This window comes from Doryrhamphus excisus, chromosome 8 (genome assembly GCF_030265055.1).
Source record: "Doryrhamphus excisus isolate RoL2022-K1 chromosome 8, RoL_Dexc_1.0, whole genome shotgun sequence".
In the NCBI taxonomy this organism is placed as follows: Eukaryota; Metazoa; Chordata; class Actinopteri; order Syngnathiformes; family Syngnathidae; genus Doryrhamphus; species Doryrhamphus excisus.
Genome location: NC_080473.1, coordinates 15478740 through 15500915, shown reverse-complemented (window position 1 = coordinate 15500915; position 22176 = coordinate 15478740). Strand labels below are relative to the sequence as shown.

Sequence of the window (22176 nt, the reverse complement as noted above, 5' to 3'; positions counted from 1 at the left end):
AAATTGTTACATTGTTACAATTGTTACAACTGTTACATTTGTTCACTTCCTGCTTTCCTAATATAGTTTAAGGGTTATGACATTTTTTTAATTATTTTTTTTAATTATTATTTAAAAGATCATTATTATAAATTGTTACAATTGTTACAACTGTTACATTTGTTCACTTCCTGCTTTCCTAATATAGTTTAAGGATTTTTTTTTTTGTCCCGTACCGAAGTACGAGGTGATGTGACCATACAATGACATAATGGTTACCATAGTAACTGTCAATATAGTGGATATAAGAAAGACACTGGGCAAAAACAACAGCATGGTTACAAGACAAAAACCACTGCTGAACAAAAAGAACATTAAGGCTGGGCTCCATCTTGATGATCTCCAAGACCTTTGGGAATCTATGTGGTCTGACGAGACAAAAGTTGAGGTTTTTGGAAGGTGTGTGTCCCATTACATATGGCGTAAAATCATACAATCAACATCATACCAACAATAAAAGATGGTGGTGGTAGTGTGATGGTCTGGGACAGTTTTGCTTCTTCACGGCGTGGAAAACTTGATAAATAAGATAAATCGAACCACGGATTCTGCTTTCCGGTAAAATATCCTGAAGAAGAATGTCCAGCCATGTGTTGGTGCCCTCAAACTGAAACCAACTTTGGTTCTTCAGCAGGACAACGATCCAAAACACACCAGTTTTGCGATGCGGTGACCTCGTACGACTTCACACGCCGGTAGGAGACATCTACATGAACGTTGATTGAACTGCCGCTTTGTGTTTCAGGGAGCTGGAGCTGTCATCTGTGTTTGAGACAACTGAAGGAGAAGGCCTCAGCCTACATCACCCTCACTTAATCTGCCGAGGACCCCCCTTCCTGGTCTCCCAAACATTCCCTCTACCGCCCCCCCCCATGACATGTCTGTGCGTGCCTCGGCCGGCCCCTTCTCCATGATTTGACTCACCTTTCACAGAAACCAACGACTCTGCATCTATTCTAGAATGTCTCTTCAGAGGAGAAGTAACCTCTAGCGTCCATTTGTGTCACTCACACTCCTTGCTGTTGATGGATGACCCTTTCCGACGTCATGACACACACACACATCTACACACACCTACACACACCTACACACACCTACACACTTCCTCTGGCTCAGACGAATTCATCAGCCAGCAATAGGTTTGCTCCAAAGACACACACTCCAGCCTGCCAAGGGCACTTTGGAGCAACACAACACCACTGGAGAACCTCTTAAGAGCCCTCAGAAGAGCCCTAATGAGCTTTGGCTGCAACTCAGTCAAGTAGTGAGTGAGAATTAACAAGATGGATGGCCACCAGGTAGAAGACGTGACTTGGAAGACGCCGGACAACAATGGAGCAGATTGTTGTAGTCGTAAAAACTGTGGAAAATAAACTTTACCCCCCATTAAAGTTGGCAGAGTCCACTTCCTGGATGGGCTTTTGCCGCTCCGGGCGCTTCCCGATAATTGTACAGAATTCCGACTGATTCTAAAACTCTTGTAGAGAGAGAAGCATTTGGAGATTGAACCACTGCACCCTGCATGGGATTCCCACAGACTTTGGAATGGATGATGAAGGTTCTAGGATTTGTGGAATAATCAGCTATCTCTCATGAAAAATGACAATTTCAGCTTTGGATGTCCTTTGGAGATAATGACTGAAGACCACCAGGCGCTTGGTGTGTATTGTCGGTGTGTTGTGGAAAATGCAGGATTTTTTTTAACATTTATGATTTGTTTTTGTATTATTTTTAATTTGCATGTTGTAAGTTCAAGTACCTCTGGATCTTCTCCACGAGTGAGTGAAGGCCAGAGCATGAGATTGACAGGCGGATAGGCACGACGATTTAATTTACCAGTGGATCTCCATTCCTGCCCTCACCTTAGGGTCGTTAGCATATTCATAATTAGCTGAAATGGGTTTCCTCTGCAGGGTGGGTGGAGCTACTGGCTCCTTACTGGCCTGGTAAGATGTTCCGGGCGTTGGTGGCTGAAAGGAAGCCCCGTATTAGACGTTATGCTGACACAGCTGGCCTGAGAACCCCCCCGGGTGGAAGTCTGGGCTTCCCTACCGACGCTTCCGGCCTTGATAATTGTACTCCAAAAAAAAAGCACACTTCATTCGCAATCATGTGACTGTGATAAGAGCTGTTTTGGCCAAATGAGGAGTGTTTTTGTGTGTCTGTGCGTGTGGATGTGACCAGTGCAGTAGTTGTAGCTAACGCCACTCTCAGTGGGAGCAACGTGTGTAGGAGGGATGTCAGTTGAATGTGAGGAAAACCCAACGTTTTCCGGTTTGTGCATTCCAGCAGTGATGGAGATGAGACAAAGTCATTGCTTTTACCAGGAAATGTCACAGGTACTGTTCATAGTACTGTATAGTTATGGGTCAGTCTCCTGAAAGGGGTACCAAGAATCATGGTAATGGTAATGGTAACGGTAACGGTAATGATAATGATAATGGTAATGGTAATGATTTAATTTCATTAGAACATGCATCAGATTACAATTGAGTGCATCCCATAATCAGTTCCCAGTTCCACATGTCCAAAAGGAGTAGGAAGAAGCAAAGCTTATTAAATCCTACCCCTCCATCTGGTACTTTTACAATCACTAACTGTTATATTTGTTCACTTCCTGCCTTTCTAATATAATTCAATTTTTTTTATTATTATTTTTTAAATATTTTTAATTTCATTTTTTGTGTTTTTTTTTGTCACGTACTGAAGTACAAGGTGATGTGACCTTACAATGACATTTTTTATTTACATTTTTTTTAGTTTTTTATTATTTAAAAAATCATTACTATAAATTGTTTTAAAAAATTATAAAACATTTTTAAAAATTAAAATATAAAAATTAAAATATATATATGTTTTATTTGTCACGTACCGAAGTACAAGGTGATATGACCATACAATGACATTTTTCTTATTTTTTAAAAATTACATTTTTTTTAATATTATTTTAAAAATCACTATTATAAATTGTTTTAAAAAATTATAATTTTTTTTAAAATAAAAAAATTAAATATAAAAATAAAAAAACATATATATATATATACATATATATATTATAATTAATATATATATATATATATATATATATATATAATGTTTTTTCTTTTGTTATTATTACCGTTGGTGTCAAAGCAGAGTTGTTTGGTGATACACTTCCTCCATTCAGGTTTAGTTAAAGTACATTAGCATTTAATCTGAGTTTGGTCAACATATTTTTGTTTATTATTGATTTCATCCTCTTTCCAACGCATTTGTTGGAAAACAGGCTGAAACTGTTTAATACACAACAGGCCCAAAGAGAGTTCAACACTTTTATTACTGTTTATTTCTTATGTTTCTTGTATATTTGATTTTTTTGTGCACGTCCTGCCCCCCCCCTGGTACCCCTTCCCAGAGACTGACCCTTACAAATCTCACTGTGACACATTACACACTATACTTCTTAATTATTTTAATAAGATGCAGTTTTTCTTTTTATGCCTCCCTTTTGTGACATAACTCATATTTTGGGATGAATACACACAATAAACACCTCTTTGTTCATCAATATACACCACATAAAATACAATATGTCCTATTATGAGTAAATACGTTCCACTTACAGCAGCGTGACATCCAGTACATTCAATCTTTGGGCTTGGTGACAATGTTAAAGTCATGTGAGGTATTATGGCATAGTATGGCATAGTATTATGACATTCACAGTACATTCACAGTACATTCCTAGTACGGAAAAAAATATATTTTGACTGTGCTTTGCACGTTAAAGGTCGATTATTATAAAAATCAGCTGTTATGCTGGGAGTCCACTGAGTCCACAAAGATTATGTGATTGGTGCGTAGTGGCTAGCTGTGGCGCCAAATTAATGTTCGTCATGTTGAATAACGGCAATATGGCAACAAGTCGAGCGAACATTAAATCGGCGCCACAGCTATCCACTACGCGCCAATCACATAAACGTTGGCAAAAACTGGCACCAACTGGCACCGGCTCAGTGGACCCCTAGCATCATTGGTGCAACTTGGCTCGTGCCATTACATTCCAGTGGATTCCAGTAGGCGGATGGTTTGCAACGTTTAGTTCCACTTGGTGGACACTTCGAGCTGATTGTTTGATTCAAGTGGCGAGACGAAAATTTGAAATTTTCTTGCAGCTAAACTAATTTTTTGGCACTGTTACGGACCACCACGAGCCAGTTGGGAGGCAGTTTGAGCCACTGCACGCCACTAGGCACCTTATTGGCGACACTAGGCACCACAGCAAATTGCATTGGTGCGAACTGGCACCAACTGGCACCAACTGGCACCAACTGGCACCAACTGGCGCCGGTTCAGTGCATTGTATTGCATAGTCAGATACAAACTAGCATCTCCTTAGTGGATTGGTCCAAAATCAGGTGAGTTTGAAACTCCAGAAGCCGTCATCAAAAGAAACAAATGAAGGAGAGATGCAGGAACACTATTACATAGACAAGTACATTTTGGTGAGAATCTGGATAAAGGTTCACATAATGGATTAAAACCCAACCAGTTGCATTTGATTTGTGTGTGAATGGAAAACTGACGTTCATTTCTGCACAAATTGCAGTTGTGCAATTTGAATTGGATGGATCCTGCATCTAAATTAGTGTTCCTTTTATTTTAATACTAGGTACTAAATTAACTCAGGCAGGACCAAACCATTTAACGCAGACATACTGTAAGAGGGTGGCCTATCAATATGGATGTTTACTTTTTGATCAATGTGGATGAGGAACTTAACTGTCAAAAACAATTCATAACAAAGATAGAAAACATTTTCGGACATGATGGAACTCCTATTACTTTTTACTTGTGTCTTGACTTGGTGGTCTCTGCAGCACATTTGCAGAGAATCTACCACCTTGCACAAAAGGGGGGTCTTCGTGGATTGTGGGACAGCACGGCATGTGTTTTTCATATAGGGAGGGGTGAACCCGATGTAAAGTCTGAAGTATGATTGACAGCTAAAACTAATTCCACATTGTTATAATGGAAACATTGACAAAAATATACTTATTTTCATTTAAGTCTGACACATGAGTCCCCCCACCCTTGGATTAATCTGCACTCATGTGCAAATTGATAACTTCTGGAACTAATTAATTGCTATTATTGCCCAACTACAGTATATACAGTATATACAGTATATGGCACATTGCAGGATTGTCATGTTAAAACAACAAAAATGCACATTTGACTTGCTGATTGACATTTTCCCGTGTATGTCAGAGTGTTCTCATCAGAAATTATTTGTCAACCACATCCAAATGTTACAAATGTACCTATCCCACACATGCACTTGATGAAATGCTGCACTGAAAATAATCTGATGCCACCATGATAGATGGTTCTCGATGGTTATGTCCAATATCAGCCATCTTGGTGTGAAACAGGTTGGAGTGGATATTATGATTGGGATTGTGTGATTTATTTTGGGGGGGTGGGTGTTAATGATGGCGACTGAAAAGCCTTTTAAATGTAAAGCTGGCACTTAACGGCGGAGTCAGTGTTGATTGTACTAAGTGAGAGAGGTGGGGGGGTCATGCTATTGTAAAATGGACGCCCTGTTGGGTTGGCAAGGTCAGAGACTTGATGCTTTTTTTTTTTTTTTGGCCATTCTCGGCCTCTCTTGTAAATTATCATTCTGTGATCTTGCTTGCACTTTTTAATTTCCCCCCTCCAAAAATGACGATAATTGTAAGAACTGTATGTGTGGGAGCGCGAGCGCTTATGATTTAATTTTATTTTTTTAAATGTGATTGTCTGCTGTAAATAACCCTGGATACAAAGTTTTTAATTTGTATTTTCTACCTTGAGAAAAAAGATCCAATCTTCTTAGACAGTTTTTATTCCCATGCTGTCATCACTGCAGTCATTTTCTGTAAGTTTATTCAACAGTCACCATTTTTTCTTCCCTCGACTTAGTTTTTTCCATTAAAAAGATAAGATCAAAAATGACCTCTTTGTCTGTGTTGTCGTTTCATGTGTTTGAATCCAGGCATGGTGGCCAACGGGAGGCCTGCTGTTTATTTTTTATTGGCACATTGTAGAGATAAAATGAAACAAAAACAGTCCAAATTAGGGGAAACAGTACAAATATGCACACTAGAAAGTGAAAAAGCTAAAAAAAAAAAAAAAATTTCGATTTTGTTGCAAATTTTCACTAACATTTTGTCCCAGATTTTGAGCAACATTGCACTTAAAGGGGGCCTATTATTCACATTTTTGGTCCTTTGTGGACTCCGATAGAGCAGCTACACACAATAACCCGCCCAGAAGGCTTTCTAGATCTTCCAGATTCTGCACCTCTTTCACCCAACTGGTCTGTTTATTTTCTCCACCTCTAGGTACGCCCACTCTGCTGTGATTGGTAACACTCCGGAGGACTTCTGGATATGTAGGTACGCTTTTACTAAGTGCAGGCAGTCTGCAGCCCATATAAGGAAGTCCAGGTCATAGTGACGTCAGTGGAACTAGAATACAAGTTATAGGTCAGTAAAGTGGAAAAAGCATAATATTGGCCTCAAAATCAAGAGGCCAAGCAAACTGTTGCCGACTCATTATCTGTGCATTTTTTTATTGAGTGTGACTACTATACAACCCGACATGGGGCCAAAGAAAGTTGCACATGCAATTTGATAAAGAAGGTGAGAGACACTACTGAATTCAATATTGTCATATTGTTACAATATGATTGAAGTCTTATTCTATTAAAGGGCTAAGAACCTTCCATGGAGTGATTTGACTCAGAAATGGACGAATCACAAAAGCAAAAGCCCACAAGTCTGCAAAAGAATGCAAAAGGCAAGCAGGCAAAAACGTCCATGGCTGCAAAACAGCAAACTTCACATAAACGTCCAGTAAAAGCAAAGTAAAGGTGATGCCGAAACTACAAAATAATAATCTCAAACAGGAAGTCATAATGGAAGCAAGGAAGACCAGGCCCGAAAGTCCAACCAGAATATACAGGAAGGCCACATCAACAATACCACCCATACATTTGTCATTTATGGTAATGGTAATAGTAATGGTAATGGTAATGGTAATGGTAATGGTAATGGTAATGGTAATGGTAATGGTAATGGTAATGGTAATGGTAATGGTCCTACCCCTCCATCTGGTACTTTCTGGTACGTTACAATCAGCAACTGTTACATTTGTTCACTTCCTGCTTTCCATAATATAGTTTAAGATTTAATTTTAATTTTAATTTTAATTTTAATTTTAATTTTAATTTTAATTTTAATTTTAATTTTAATTTTAATTTTAATTTTAATTTTAATTTTAATTTTAATTTTAATTTTAATTTTAATTTTAATTTTAATTTTAATTTTAATTTTAATTTTAATTTTAATTTTAATTTTAATTTTAATTTTAATTTTAATTTATGATTTCTTGAATTGGCTCATCGTTGTGCATCGTTGTTTGATTTCCTTACTCAATCCATTCCATAGTTTGATTCCACATACTGAAATGCTATGGCTAGCATAACGTAGTCCTAGCATAGAAGTGTTTCAAATGTACTTCTTCCCTGAGATCATATTTCTCCTCTCTTGTAGAGAAGTATTGGATGACATTTTTAGCTAATTGCTTATTTTTAGCCTTATGCGTTATTTTAGCTGTTTGAAGATAGTTATTTATAGTTATTATGCATTGTTTTCTGCATGTAAATAACAAATGAATGGGATTTACATGAGAAACGCCTCTGTTTTTGTATGTTTTTGTATGTTTTTGTATGTTTTTGTATGTTTTTGTATGTTTTTGTATGTTTTTGTATGTTTTTGTATGTTTTTGTATGTTTTTGTATGTTTTGGTTTTCATCACACCTTTTGGATGGAATAAATAATTTTTCACGATGTGCACACCCCTGCTATGCTTATGTTTATTTTCTGTGCTGCCAACTCGTACATCTAACATTTATCCAGCCCTCTTCATGCAGTTTGATTTGCAGGCTGGGAGACACCATTGGAGACAGCCATCTTTATGCAGGTGGACAAATTTAGGAATATATTTTAAAAATGATACAAAAGTAGCTGAGAAACATTTAAATGTGTTAGCAATGCTTATTAAAATTGTGTTTTTTCAACCACTGCAGAAGAAAGCCCACTTTGCTATTCAGGGCAGGTCCGGTTTTTGCTCTTTGTGATGTAGTCCTGCAGACCAGACATTCATCATAGCGCCTGTGTTGGCCAGACCCGACTGAGCAGCGGCAGGATGAAGTCGAGCTGATCAACAATTCAGTTTTCTCTTCTCTTGTTTCCATCCACCAGCCAGACACACAAAACGACCGCACGAGTGCTTCCTTGAGGGAATAAAGGCAAGGAGGCAAGGAAAGAATTCTTCCAACCGTTATGGCAGGACTCCAACCTTTTCCAAAATTTTCATCCCCCCCACCACCACCAGAAAACCCCCCCATGCCGCGGTGACTGCCATACACAACACACACAAACGTGCTTCTCCATTTATACCTCACGCGTAACACACACACACACACAGCCTAGAGCTTCCCATCTTATGAGCTTCATCACTGTGACCCCAGTTTCCCTTTGATATTATGAAAATATTTGTGTGTGTGTGTGTGTGTGTGTGTTTGTGTGTGTGTGCGTGTGTGTTGTATGACTTACCAGCCAATTACCACATCTCCCAGACAGAGTGAGACTGCCAATGCTTTGCCAGCCAATCAGACAAGGGCAGTGCAGTGCTGGGTCGGGAGGTGGTTGCTATGGTAACCAGGAGGCCTGTTTGCATGGTGGCTGATGGAGGAGTGATGGATTACTGTAATGGGATGGGAGAGGGCTGGGCGATAGGGAAGGCGAAAGGACAGAGCCATGGAAAAGAGGTGAGGAGGGAAGGAAGGAGGCAAGGAAGGGAGGAAGGAAGTAGAGGAATTAAAAAATGGGGCGTGGCACGGAGGGGTGAAGACTAATACATAACTATATTGGAAATGAATGCATCGGGAATGAAGGGACTTCTAAAGATGAAAAACGAATGAGGCCGAGCAATGAAAGAAATGGATTGAGGAGGGGTGGGGGGGGGGGGTGTAGATGGGGTTCTGGGGGGCGGGGGCTTTGAAGGTTTGGGATTCTCATTCTTTCTCCTGGTCTGGTCTGGTCTGGTCATCAGTCTTTGCAGAAAAGGAAGTATGTAGGAATGCAAAGTCTTTTTTCCCCAACCAAATATGATCAAGAAAGCGTCCAAATATTAAATATGACATCAGCTCGACTACAAAGGAAATGAAAGAATGACGCCGTCTAATGGAATGAAGTCATGGACATTCAACAACGTCAACATTACAACACAAAGGATGGTTGAGAAAGCGAGAACAATACAATCAGTAACGATCATTTGACAATAAATAATCAATAACATATTTAACAACGCACACTTACGTGATCATTTTGATACAATCAACAATTCATGCAGTGAACATTACAATATAATGCTTTATTTATATCCTGCATATACAGTATTCATACATGATCCAATGTTTCTGTCAGTTCCGGCCTTTTTATTATTTATGACCAATTCATCTCTACTCCGTTTTTCTATTCCATTATGAATTGATGATTTTCTATGTATTAATTTATTCTACTTATTTTTTCCTTTTTCTCAGTGAAATGTGAAATGAAGAAAGCAGTGTATTTCTTTGTGTTGCACATTTTTTTTATGTATTTGACATGATTTAATGTATTATTTGAGACCCCAATGCTGCAATACGCAGTTCGAAAATGGCAAAAAACACTGGTGCCATACTGTTAAGTTTAAAAATGAGCAAAAGTAACATTTTATATGATTTTTATATCTGAATTTTGCTGTTGAGATCACCGCTACATAGGTATTTAATAGATAATAACTATAAAAGCAATCTTCACTCGCTAAATGTACTGCAAAAAAGGCCAGTAAGGATAATTCATAATGCCGCCATAATGCAGAGAACATACTAACTCCTTATTTCTAAAATCACAAATACTTCAACTTGCTGATATAGTTCATCTTCAAACAGCTAAAATAATGCATAAGGCTAAAAATAAGCAATTAGCTAAAAATGTCATCCGATACTTCTCTACAAGAGAGGAGAAATATGATCTCAGGGAAGAACTAAATTTGAAACACTTCTATGCTAGGACTACGTTATGCTAGCCATAGCATTTCAGTATGTGGAATCAAACTATGGAATGGATTGAGTAAGGAAGTCAAACAATGCACAACAATGAGCCAATTCAAGAAACAATACAAGCAGTTGATGTTTGCTAAATACAAGGATGAAGAGTCTTGAACCAGTCATGATGTGCTATATATATCACTATATTGACACTTACTATGGTACCCATTATGGCATTGGATGCTCATATCACCGAGTACTTCGGTACGAGATGCATTATTAAAAACAAAAAAAAAAAAACCTTAAACTGTATTATGAAAGCAGGAAGTGAACAAATGTAACAGTTAGTGATTATAAAAGTACCAGATGGAGGGGTAGGATTTAATAAGCTTTGCTTCTTCCTACTCTTTTGGACATGTGGAACTGGGAACTGATTATGGGATGCACTCAATTGTAATTTGATGCATGTTCAAATGAAATAAAAATAAAAAAAATCAATGCAGACCTGCCAACGTGTACAAATGTGTAGTACTCCACATACAATTTGACACTCGAATACGCGTGTATGCTCTCCATGTTGTTGCATGTTGTGTAATTGTGCAAATGTACATCATATTGTAATGATGTAATCCCTCATTTATTGTAGTTAATTAGTTCCAAATTCATCAACATCTTTGAATGCATTCATTCAGTGTCTTAATATTTGTATTTAAATTCATTTTTATGTGTAAAAATGCTTAATTTAGGTAAAAATATGTAACATTTGCGTAAATATGCATATGTGTTGACGAAGAATTGGTCTTACGGAAACAGCATGATTTATTAATGAATCTATTTTTGCAACATGTGAGTGAATTTTCAAAAAAAGTTATTATTAATGTCAATATTTTAATATCTCCCTTTGCATTGTGCATTTTTGCTCAATTTCTCCCCTTTTTTTGGTTTAATTCCACGTGTCCAATATAGAGAGGGCCAATAAAAACAAGCCACGGGGCATAAATGACTCCGCCCCCCACAACCCCTGGTCAGTGAATTTATAGAACCACAAACCAGTTGTATTCAATATTTGAATAAGTGCTAATTGATTGAGTGGCCAAGGGTGTGATGTCCGTTCCATTCCTGGGCTGTCATTAAAACTATTCCCAATTCCTTCCATTTCCCAGCCATCCGTAGTCTTGTATAATCGTGTGTAATGATTATCTGCCCTCGGCAGATCAATGGAGACAAAAGCGTTGCTAAATGTGTGTTGATAATCAGTAAAGTGGATCATGGATTTGCGTTTTCCTGATAGGGGACCACTTGGATGATCTGCAATGGCAATTTAAAGGTAACAAATAAGCAAGTAGGGGTGTGGGAAAAAGAACAATTCAATACTGCAACCTAGAGGCGGACTGCAGTAATATCAACCTTAGTGTGTATTTGACATCAGTTGGTTGTGTGTGATGCAAATGTCAATCTAAAACAGGGTTCTCACAGTCAATTTACTTGGGGCCCACTGGAGCTCGGGTCTGGGTGAGACTGGGCCGCATCAGGTTTTCCAAAAAAAAAACCACAACACGCATTTATTAAAAACAGAAAAATTGAAAAAACGTCGCTTTGGTTCCAATTTTCTACAATAAAAGCTCTGATAAAACATTCCACTGTTCTCAAATATCTTACTTTTTATTTTTCTACACAAAATAAGATGAAAAATAAATAAACAAATCAAGAATAAAGAAAATCAATCAATCAGTAATAAATAAATATAATAATAATAATAAAACAGTAAATAATAAAAACTTAAGAAACCACATATAGTTGGTGGGTAGACAAATGATATTTTTCAGATTAAAATGAACAAAGCATTATTAGAGCCCTGTAGACATGACAAAACACGACTATAGTCACATTTATACTCTTTTTATTTACAACATATTGCGCAACTGCAGGGTCTTGAGACACATGCTAACTCGCAAACTAGAGAGCTAGCGACCTAAACGGTAGCCTTCAAGTTATTTCCTTTCAACTTAAATAGCCAAAAACTTACCACTTTCACACGGATAGGGAGGATAACTATTCACAGTTATTTAACCTTTAACATGAACATTAATCAAACGTAATAATTTTTTCTGGGTACATGATACCATACAGCATCCATATCAAACTTGCGCGGGCCGTACCAACATTAAACTTTCATATCAAGGCGGGGGCCTCAAACTAGTGTCCTGCGTGCCACATTTGGCCCGCGGGCCGCGTGTTTGAGACCCCAGATCTAAAACTAGCAGCTATTGGATCATGACAAATATTGTTAGAAAATATCATTTTTCACCGATTTTTATCTTTATGTTGTCGGTATCAGACAATAAAGTTTAATCAGTCCAAATAATTAAACTTTATTATCTGTCTGCCCTTTCTAGTTTATGGTGTTTATATGAGGAAAAAGTAGCAATCAAAACATCATCCGTCATTAAACATTCAACTCATCCCGCGTCCTTAATAATAAAACAATTACACGGCACAAACAGAGTAACAACTCCGTGTTCTGTCGCTGAATGTCTAGCAGTCGGATTTATGCCGAGTCGTTAATATGAAAAATGAATACGGAGCAGAGTAATGGGAAAATTCAGGGCTGATTAAATAAAGCCTTGCTTACTTTATCTAATCCCCGATGTTCTCTGTTTGTTTGGTTTGGCCTCCGTGGTTCTCTTTGGCTTTATTTCAAATCAACATCATTCAACCTTCAGATGGTACTTTTACTTCAATTGGCTGTCGACAACTTCATAAATTAAAAGGAGTCGTGGGTTTTTCATTGTGACGACAGGGTCGACGTTCATCGACATTCATCGACGTTCATCGACATTCATCGACGCTCCGCAACGGAGGTGCCAGAGATGTTCTCGTTAGAATGGAACATTTTCATTGCTTTTATTCTTGTTTCAAACCTTGGATTTTCTATGTTCTTGTTTTGAGTGTGCAGACCAGGGCTTTCCAAACCTTTTCATCAATGAAAGGACACGACAACTCTTTCACATCTGAAACAATTGTTGTATATTTCAATTAAAAAAAACTGCATCTCAGCTTTGACATATACGTGAAATAGCATATTATCAGTATGAATATTGTTATATATAAAAGTATAACAAGGTAACAGTCTGACTGACTGTGTCATCTTACTGAGAACAGCACTAAATTCATCACACAACACAGCAAAAGAATACCTCAGAAATATACAAACATGTACCATTACAAGTTTAAAATGGGAAAAAAAAAAGTTTTTGAGTTTTGCCATTTGGCATTGCATCTGAACAATGCTTTCATTGATGCTGAAATAACTTCAGCCACCCTCTGGGGTCTGAACTCTGGGCTCTGGGCAGAGCCATCCATCAATGGTACTTGCCCTCCTGATGTTAAAATAGCTGCTGTTTGCCATATTAAACTCATGTTGGTATTTCCTAGGTACCTTTTGCGTGTTAAGCTGCTGTGTGATGATTTTAATTTGCTGTGTGGTTTTAATACTGTTTCTAAGATAACACAGTTTTTTCATAGCCGACGATTAATATACCATATTATGACGTGGACATGTTAAATAAAAAATTAATAATAAATTAATTGGAAAACATAACATTCCTAAGAATGTTTTTTTTTTCTTTTTTAACTAATATAATAATAAGGAAGAGGTCGTAATAGTGATATCAGACACTTCAATAACTACTTAAAATTTGGGTACCTTAGTTCCTCAGTAAGTACTCATTAGTTCTTCATGAACTACTTTATTTTTGTGTACCTCGTTACCAGTGAAGTGATAAATAAAGTGCAGGAGTTTTGAGGGAGGTTAGCGCACCACCTGTGCCGTGATCTTTGGGAAAATAGCATATGAAGCCACAGATAACCAAGAGCTGTCATGTACAGAGTTCATGACCTTTGAACGCTTTGTACTGGTCCATGTCATTTTAACCATAGTGACCATAACCACAAAAAATACTTGAATATGTATCGGTACTTTCTTTAAAACAGCTGTATTATTTGATTCAGGTTCCCGTCAAACAAACACATGCCCAAACTGTATCGTCACGTGTTGACTGAATTGGAGATAATCAAAGGGGGCAAAAGGTGATGTCAAGTCATATATAAGACTCGCTCACCTGTGGCAGCTGGTGAGGGTAACACTCGGTAAGTGAAAATACACACACTTACAGTATTGTTGGCTGACATTTGTATACATGTTTTTGAAAGATATTTTCTCCACCCTGATCCTAACCCTAACTCCGACCTTTATCTTTCATTTTCAGCCAGACAAGACCAATAAATTGTTACCAAAATGGCAACCCTGGCGACTCTGTGTACTCTTCTGTCGCTCCTGTTTGTTGTTCATGCAGACCTTGTGGCACAATTTCAGGTTTGTGTTTTTAATACTTGCTTCGTAAAATTCTTCAATAATTCTATAATAATTCTACAATAATAATTCTATAATAATTCTACAATTATATTAATTCTATAATTATAAATTATAATTATATATTATATTATTACATTATATTATATATTATAATTCTATAATAATTCTATTCTATAATTATATCAATTCTACAATTAATTCTATAATTATATATTATAATTATATATTCTATTATTATACTATATTATATTATATAGTATAATAATTCTATAATTATATATTAGAATTATATATTATAATTTTATATTCTATTGTTATATTATATTATATATTATAATTCTATAATAATTCTATAATTATATATTATCATTTTATATTCTATTATTATATTATATTATATATTATAATTTTATAACAATTCTATATTTATATTAATTCTACAATTAATTCTATAATTATATATTACAATGATATATTCTATTATTATATTACATATTATAATTCTATAATAATTCTATTATTATATTAATTCTACAATTAATTCTATAATTATATATTATAATTTTATATTCTATTATCATATTATATTATAATTATATAATAATTATTTAATTATATTAATTCTACAATTATATATTATATTATATATTATAATTCTATAATTCTGTAATTCTATTGTTGTTGTTTTTTTATCCCAGGATGCGCCAGAATGCATGAAGTACTTCTACAAAAGTAAAGTACCAAAATACCAGGCTTCCATACCTGGTACTGCACGTCTCTGCCAGCGCTTTGCTAACAGGTGAAATGAGCTGTCACTCCATCAATTTTCCATGTCTGGGATTTATGTCAATATCTGTGTGGTCGGAGGTTTGGATACTTTTGCTCAACCAATGAAATGTGATTATACTGAATACGTCGGTGACAAGTGTGTACGATGTTAAGGAGTATTTGCACCAACAGGTATCACTTCGCCACGCTTTATGACACCAAGCATCGTATTGCAGTTTACTCTGCGTACATTTTCCAGCCCAGCAATGGAGGCGGTCGGGAGAGAAGGTGGTTTGTGGAACCTCAGGTTGGTACCAAACTCTATTCATATTCCGTACAAACTTCAGCCAATAAAAAAATGGCTTTTTGTTTTTGTTTCATTGGTTTATTACGATTACGGTTGAATAGTTCTTACTCCAGTCTACTAAATTCACACTTTATGATTTTAATATAGCTGGTAAATCCATCTTGGCAAGCTGAGATGAAGGATGGGTACTGGCTGGGGAAAGACCATCCTGAGGTCTACCTGGGGGAGAAGCAAGCTCTCAATGAGGACTACACACACTCTGGCTTTGACCGAGGTCACCTTAACCCTAATGGACACCATCCAGGTATTTATATGTATTTTTATATATATATATCTTTTTTAATATACAACATTCACTTTCATATTGAATGCATTCTGATCCAAGCGATAGTGACAATGAAATAATAGAAATAAAATAAACAAAAAGGGGATACAGTTACTTTCTTTGTATACAAAGTACACCTTTGTAAAAGTAGATATATTTTTAAAAGCATAACACCCTCACAATATGCACAAATATCATGCATTTTAAACATCTGATAGACCAGGGGTGCCCCAACCACCGGGGCGTGGGAAACATTCATTGAATTTTATGTAAATGACGATCAATTATGGAAATATGGGTCATTATTTGTTTTGAAAAATAATATACATTTGCCCAAACGCATCGTTTTTGCATTTTTATGTTGTTTTTTTGCGAGCAGCAGGGCTGCACGGTGGTCAAGTGGTTAGCGCGCAGACCTCACAGCTCGAAGACGAGGGTTCAATTCCAGATTTCGGTGATGACAAACATAGTTGTGGTTAGTTATTGGGGTTACTTAGTACTTAAATGACTTGAGTTTGGCGTCAAAAAAACAATATGCGTTCAAAAGAGCATAACTAAAATACTTCCTCAAAAATACTCATTATATCACTCGGCATAGCTTTCTCTGATTTGTATCAATGTATGCTATTGGCTGACCTTTGTTGAGCCCGCCCAAAACATAAGCGAACTAAGCACCTGCTTAGGGCCCCGTGACCACAAGGGGGCCCCCAAGAGCTATTTACTTCAAATATATCTATATATTATTTTTCCCATGTGTGTGTGTGTGTTAGTGAGGGCCCCAAAATCTAATTTTGCTTCGGGTCCCATGGAGGCTCGGGCTGGCCCTGCCGCTGTGGACCTCATTTATAAACAAGATGGCCGCCACAAGGCTGCCCAGTGATTTATCTGAGGAGGCATTTTGTCCTGTTTTTGAACACATATTGACAACTCCTTGCTTGAGGAACCCCCAAAACTAACCGGAAGTACGTTTCTCATCACCAAAGTCCAAGCAGAACTGGGCTCATGGGAGCAAGTCACCTTTGATGGACTACATCGCTGACGGGGATGTCATACAATTTCATGTGGAAAAAATCCAAACTATCCCTTTAAGTCTCGCTTCTCTCCGCTTTTCTTGTCAGTTCCCGGTCGGAACGCCACTTTCACCCTCACCAATGTGGTGCCTCAGAACCCCAAACTGAACCAGAATGCATGGAGAATCCATGAGTCTCAGCTCACTGAGCTTTTCCGGACCAAGTGCTCCAAGGCCTACGTTCTGGTCGGAGCTGTTCCCTCCGCGGATAATTGGATCGTCAAGAACAACGTGAAGCGTGTCAACATCCCGGACTACCTGTGGAATGCTTACTGCTGTTTGGACAACAATGACGAGCCCGTTCAGGGGGGCGCCGCCGCAGCCAGGAACACGGAGGACAACTGGGTGGAAAAACTCTCCCTGGATGAGCTGGGCGAGTTCTTGCAACAGTTCTCAGACCAACCGGTGGGGGCGCTGTTTCACAACAACTGCATGGCAGTTTGATTTGAATGAGTAGCAATAAATATATTTAGTCAAATTTGTACAAATGGAAAATATAATGAAGCATAATGAAGCATCATTATCTTGCACAGCATTGAGATTGATTATCTCATACAGTTATGAATAAAAATGATCAAGTTTATCATGTTTTCTTACACATTGGATATCCAGCTTGAACTCATTGAAAGCTTATATTATACACTGTTTAGTTACCATTGTCTATTTCATAGGAGCACATTCTTTCATATGTATCTTTATGCTTATATCCTTTATAGAAGTTTTATGAAGGCGATGAAGAGTCGCAGGGTCTGAAAGCTGAGATGTCGACTGGTTGATCCGGTGGGAATATATCCTGCCTGCTGGGGCGCCATCTTGGCATGGCTGCAGGAGGCTACTGGGGCAGGCTAACTCGCTAACGTTGTCACAAACGACAATGCAGAACACGAGGAAGTCAAATATGAAAAAATATTTATTATTGTCTCTTTAATAAAATATATAACATTTGGTTAAAAATAAAGAAAAAATAAATTTACTATAATGTAAATGTAATCGCTTGCATAGTTGATGCTATGGATACAAAAGTGATGTGTAAAATTATTTTATTAATTTAATACAAAAATAATATATATCACAAATTTATAAAATATTTAAAAAATAAAATATGTATATATAATATATTATATTATTATATATATAATATAATAATATATTATATTATTTATATAATATAATAATATATTATATTATATATATTATAATATATATAATATATTATAATATATTCATTAATTCAATTTCTACTGCTTTTCCTCACAAGGGTCGCGGGGGTGCTGGAGCCTATCCCAGCTGTCTTCGGGTGAGAGGCGGGGTACACCCTGGACTGGTGGCCAGCCAATCACAGGGCACATATAGACAAACAACCATTCACACTCACATTATAATATATTATAATATATAATATATTTAATTTATATATAATATATATAATTTAGACGATAAGACACTAGCATACCCCCTGCAATCCTAATGAGGACAAGACTTATATAGAAAACGATGGATCATATTGACAATAAATGATCATTCATGGACGCCACACACAGTAGGCAACAAACGACTACGATTGGCGAATGTCAACGCCAATGCGTAGCAAACTATTCACACAGGTTAGCGACTTGTTCATATTGGATTGGCTGTCTTATTTGTAGCGGCCATTGCTGGTATTGAAGATAAACTTGCCATCTTTAAATTGATGCATTCTTTTTTAGAAATGTCCTGACATGGGAAGTATAGCGCACTGATTAGCATCCTGTTTGCTCATTGGTCCATCAATGAAACGCCCCTCGTCTGCGTCGTAATCAGTCCATCAGCATGCGTCTGCGATAGAACGAAGACGTCATTCGGCGGAAGAATCTGCGAATCCTCCTCAAGATGCTCTTGCTGGTTCCATTGGCCCCCTTTTGATTGGCGGGAATGAGCTGCTCGTCATCAAACAGCGTGATGCGTTTCTGCGTCAGCAGACTCCTGCTGGCGGCGTTAGCCAGGTGTGTCATGGTGGTGAAGGGATGCCGCAAGGCTTCCGTGGCAGAGATCCTCTGAAGCCCGTCCACGTGCAGCATGCATTTCAGGAGCTCCATGAACGCCTTCCTTTCCTCCAGCTCACCCTGGGCGACCTCTCCCTCCACGGGGGGCAGAAGAAGTTCTTCCAAGGGTTTGGCGCAGGGTCTGCAACCGCTGGGTTCTTTCGGTTTCTCATTGTTGGCTGCTTCGTACTCCTCGGGTGTCATGAATCTATAATGAAAATAGCCGACATCTTCATCCTCGGTGAAGTAGTTCTCGGTGTATTTTCCCGTCTGCAACACGTGATCATCAGGCTGACCCAGAAGACTAATAATACGCTTCATCATTTGGTATTCGCAGTTGATACAAAATAGATTCCCGGGCAGGAGCAGGAAAGCCAGGATGCAGCCGACACTCCAGACATCGATGTTCTCGTTGTAGGGGAGACCCAAGGTGATTTCTGGGGCTCTATAACCAACAGGCTGGATATCTAACCCTTTCTTGATTTTGGATGCTAGGATGGCGTTGCCAAAATCGATGAGTTTCACCCTCAGCGGCTGTTCTTGCCTGTTAACGAGCATTATATTGTCGGGTTTGATGTCGGTATGTACAACGCCGATGACCTTCAAGGAGTCCAAGGCCACCAGCAGCTGATGTGCGATGACACGGATTTCAGCGAGAGACAGCGGCTGACGCTGTCGTTCTTCCACCAGATGGATTAAGTTGCAGTCCAAGATCTCAAACACCAGACAGATGTTTCCTTCGTGCTCAAAATGCTCATAGAACCTGACCACGTTGGTCTTATCGGGATCCAAGACGCTAATCTGCTTGAGCATGAACAGTTCTCTCTCGTGGTCCTGTTTGATGTGAGCGTCGTGCTTGAGGATCTTGATGGCTACCGTCTCCAGCGTGTATACATTTTTGCACATTGCCACTTTTCCGAAGTAGCCTTCTCCGATGAAAGTCAGGATGGAGTAAGTACTGCAGTGGCTGTACAAGACCTTGCCGAGCTTTACTTCGTGTTTGGCCGTTTTTGCTGCAAAGGTGGAGAAAAAAAGGGTGAGACTTCTTAAACACGCAAAATCACATAAAAAAACAGTAAAAATTAAATAGGAGGACGCTAAATATAAATGAGTTACTGGCATTTTGTCATTTTAAATATTTCCACAAGCATTATTCATTTCTGTCCAGAGTTGCATTGACCGTCACGTTGGATGCACCGTTTTCTGCTTCGATGTTTTCCCATGAGTGACACATGTCAATAATTGGAACCTCCCAAGACAGATGAATCACAGGATGTATATATATTCAGATCCACATCGTGGATATATGAAAATATAGAATATATAATAATTACAGATGTCCAATATTGGCTTTTTTGCCAAAGTCTGATATGGCGATATTGTCCAACTCTCAATTTCTGATACCAATATCAGCCGATACCGATATTATGTGTAACATGACATGTGGTGGAATGTACACACGTATTGTACACAGTATTTTTAAATATCCATTTTCTTAACAATAATTATTGGTCCCAATAATTATCTGGCATCCCTAATTATAATAATATATTTAAAATTTTATTTATTTATTTATTTATTTATCTATTTATTTATTTATTTATTTATTTACATATTTTTATTATAATAAAATAATTTATTTTATTTATTTTTATTATTTTATAAAAAAAATATGTATATAATAATAATAAATAAAATAATAATTCATAGTAATCAATTAATCATAATTAATAATAAATTAAAAAAACATTAAACACCTCAATATGATATGGTGGTATGCACTACATTCATTCTTAAATACTCTTAAAGTGTCAATCAGAAGAGAACATTAATAAAGGCCAAATTTGGATTGCATTAAAAATACAATTGTGATCTAAATATTTTAGTGTAAAATCAATTTGTAAAGGTTAGAATCTTGCAGTGATAAATAACCAAAGCTAAAACTATTGCAAGTAATATTACACTGAGCCATCCATTGAAAGTAATAACACATGCAAATAATGAATGCTGTTGTATGCAATTGTATATGACTACATGTTGCATGAACAAAGAAAACAATGTGTCTACAATGTGTACCTACACAAATACATTAGCTTATAAATCAAATATGAGCATTCTATGTGCATCATTCACTTACTCGAACAATTTGATGCAATTGAAGAATCTGAACTTGTCCAAGAAGACATTTTCCCTTCCGTATCCAAAAATCCCAGCCTCCAGTCTTGAGTCCTTTAAAATGTGTCCGCGACTCTCTTTGAACATTTGATGTACTTTGTAACTGACCTATTTGGCATCACGTGATTCACGTGAAACCATCCCCGTCTAACTGAACGCTGCTTGTGGTTGCCATGGTAACACCCGCCATAGTCGAAGCGTCTCGGGAAATGACGCCTCGACTTTCAAGATGGCTGAACTAAACTAAATGTTAATATTTATTCGAGTCGTACCGATAGTGCACTACGCAGCACGACTATGGATGTGTCCGTATCCTAGCTTGTCTGTTGTCATAAATGCTATACTGTAAGGCATACCAAAATATGTATACCAGCCGGCGCGTATGATGCTAACAGCTTGCTAGTCGCCTGTTTCGATTGACATAAATTACTACTACTTGGAAGAATGAGTAACTTGTATGTAAACGTGTGTGTGTGTGTGTGTGACGTTAACAACACGTATGATCTTTGTTCTGTAGACTTCATCCACAATGGAGCACCTTGATTTGCTGCACAGTAAAGGTAGGCTGATCGATGCTAATATTCCTTCACACTGTGACAGTTTAATTTGGTGTAAATTGATTGGTCGTGCCTGGAGACTGGGCGTACTGATGACGTCAAGAAAATGCGACCCGAGTAGAGAGGTTGGCGGCTTTTTGGGGGGTGTTGTTGTGTTCGATAAACGTTCCAAGTTCCTGAGTTTGCGACTCTATTCGCCTTACACTTCACCCGCTACAATATTATAAAGATCGGTTCTCTTCTATAATTAAAAATCGAATGAAATATTGTTGTATTCAGACACTTATTTAGTCCGGCCCTGTATTTTTACTCTATCTCCCAATCTTGTCGTAGTCTATTATGGAAATTACGGTAAAAAAAACTTTTTGCTGTAATAATGGGTCAACCAGTTCTAATTACAATTAAGTAATTGTAATC

At 37.5% G+C, this 22176-nt stretch overlaps 3 protein-coding genes across 3 annotated transcripts in view; 2 read left to right on the top strand and 1 right to left on the bottom strand.

Annotated features, from left to right (window-relative positions):
- The window catches only part of dpf1 (double PHD fingers 1), a 51627-nt gene extending 48638 nt beyond the window's left edge, over nt 1–2989 (top strand). The window contains 1 exon segment of the mRNA XM_058080819.1: nt 785–2989. Within this exon segment, the coding sequence (XP_057936802.1) occupies nt 785–855 (71 nt within the window). The 3' untranslated portion in view covers nt 856–2989.
- An 11291-nt stretch (nt 2990–14280) lies between these two features.
- Nucleotides 14281–17592, top strand: si:dkey-243k1.3 (endonuclease domain-containing 1 protein-like). Its single transcript, XM_058080285.1, has 6 exons — nt 14281–14311; nt 14431–14537; nt 15236–15336; nt 15498–15612; nt 15760–15916; nt 17056–17592. Exons 2-6 carry the CDS (start codon nt 14460–14462, stop codon nt 17448–17450), a joined length of 846 nt encoding a protein of 281 aa, XP_057936268.1. The 5' UTR covers nt 14281–14311; nt 14431–14459; the 3' UTR covers nt 17451–17592.
- Nucleotides 17593–18253: 661 nt separating this feature from the next.
- LOC131134890 (homeodomain-interacting protein kinase 2-like) lies at nt 18254–21840 on the bottom strand. Its single transcript, XM_058080572.1, has 2 exons — nt 21165–21840; nt 18254–20040 (listed from the first exon to the last, which is right to left on the bottom strand). Exons 1-2 carry the CDS (start codon nt 21211–21213, stop codon nt 18803–18805), a joined length of 1287 nt encoding a protein of 428 aa, XP_057936555.1. The 5' UTR covers nt 21214–21840; the 3' UTR covers nt 18254–18802.
- Between the last annotated feature and the right edge of the window lie 336 nt (nt 21841–22176).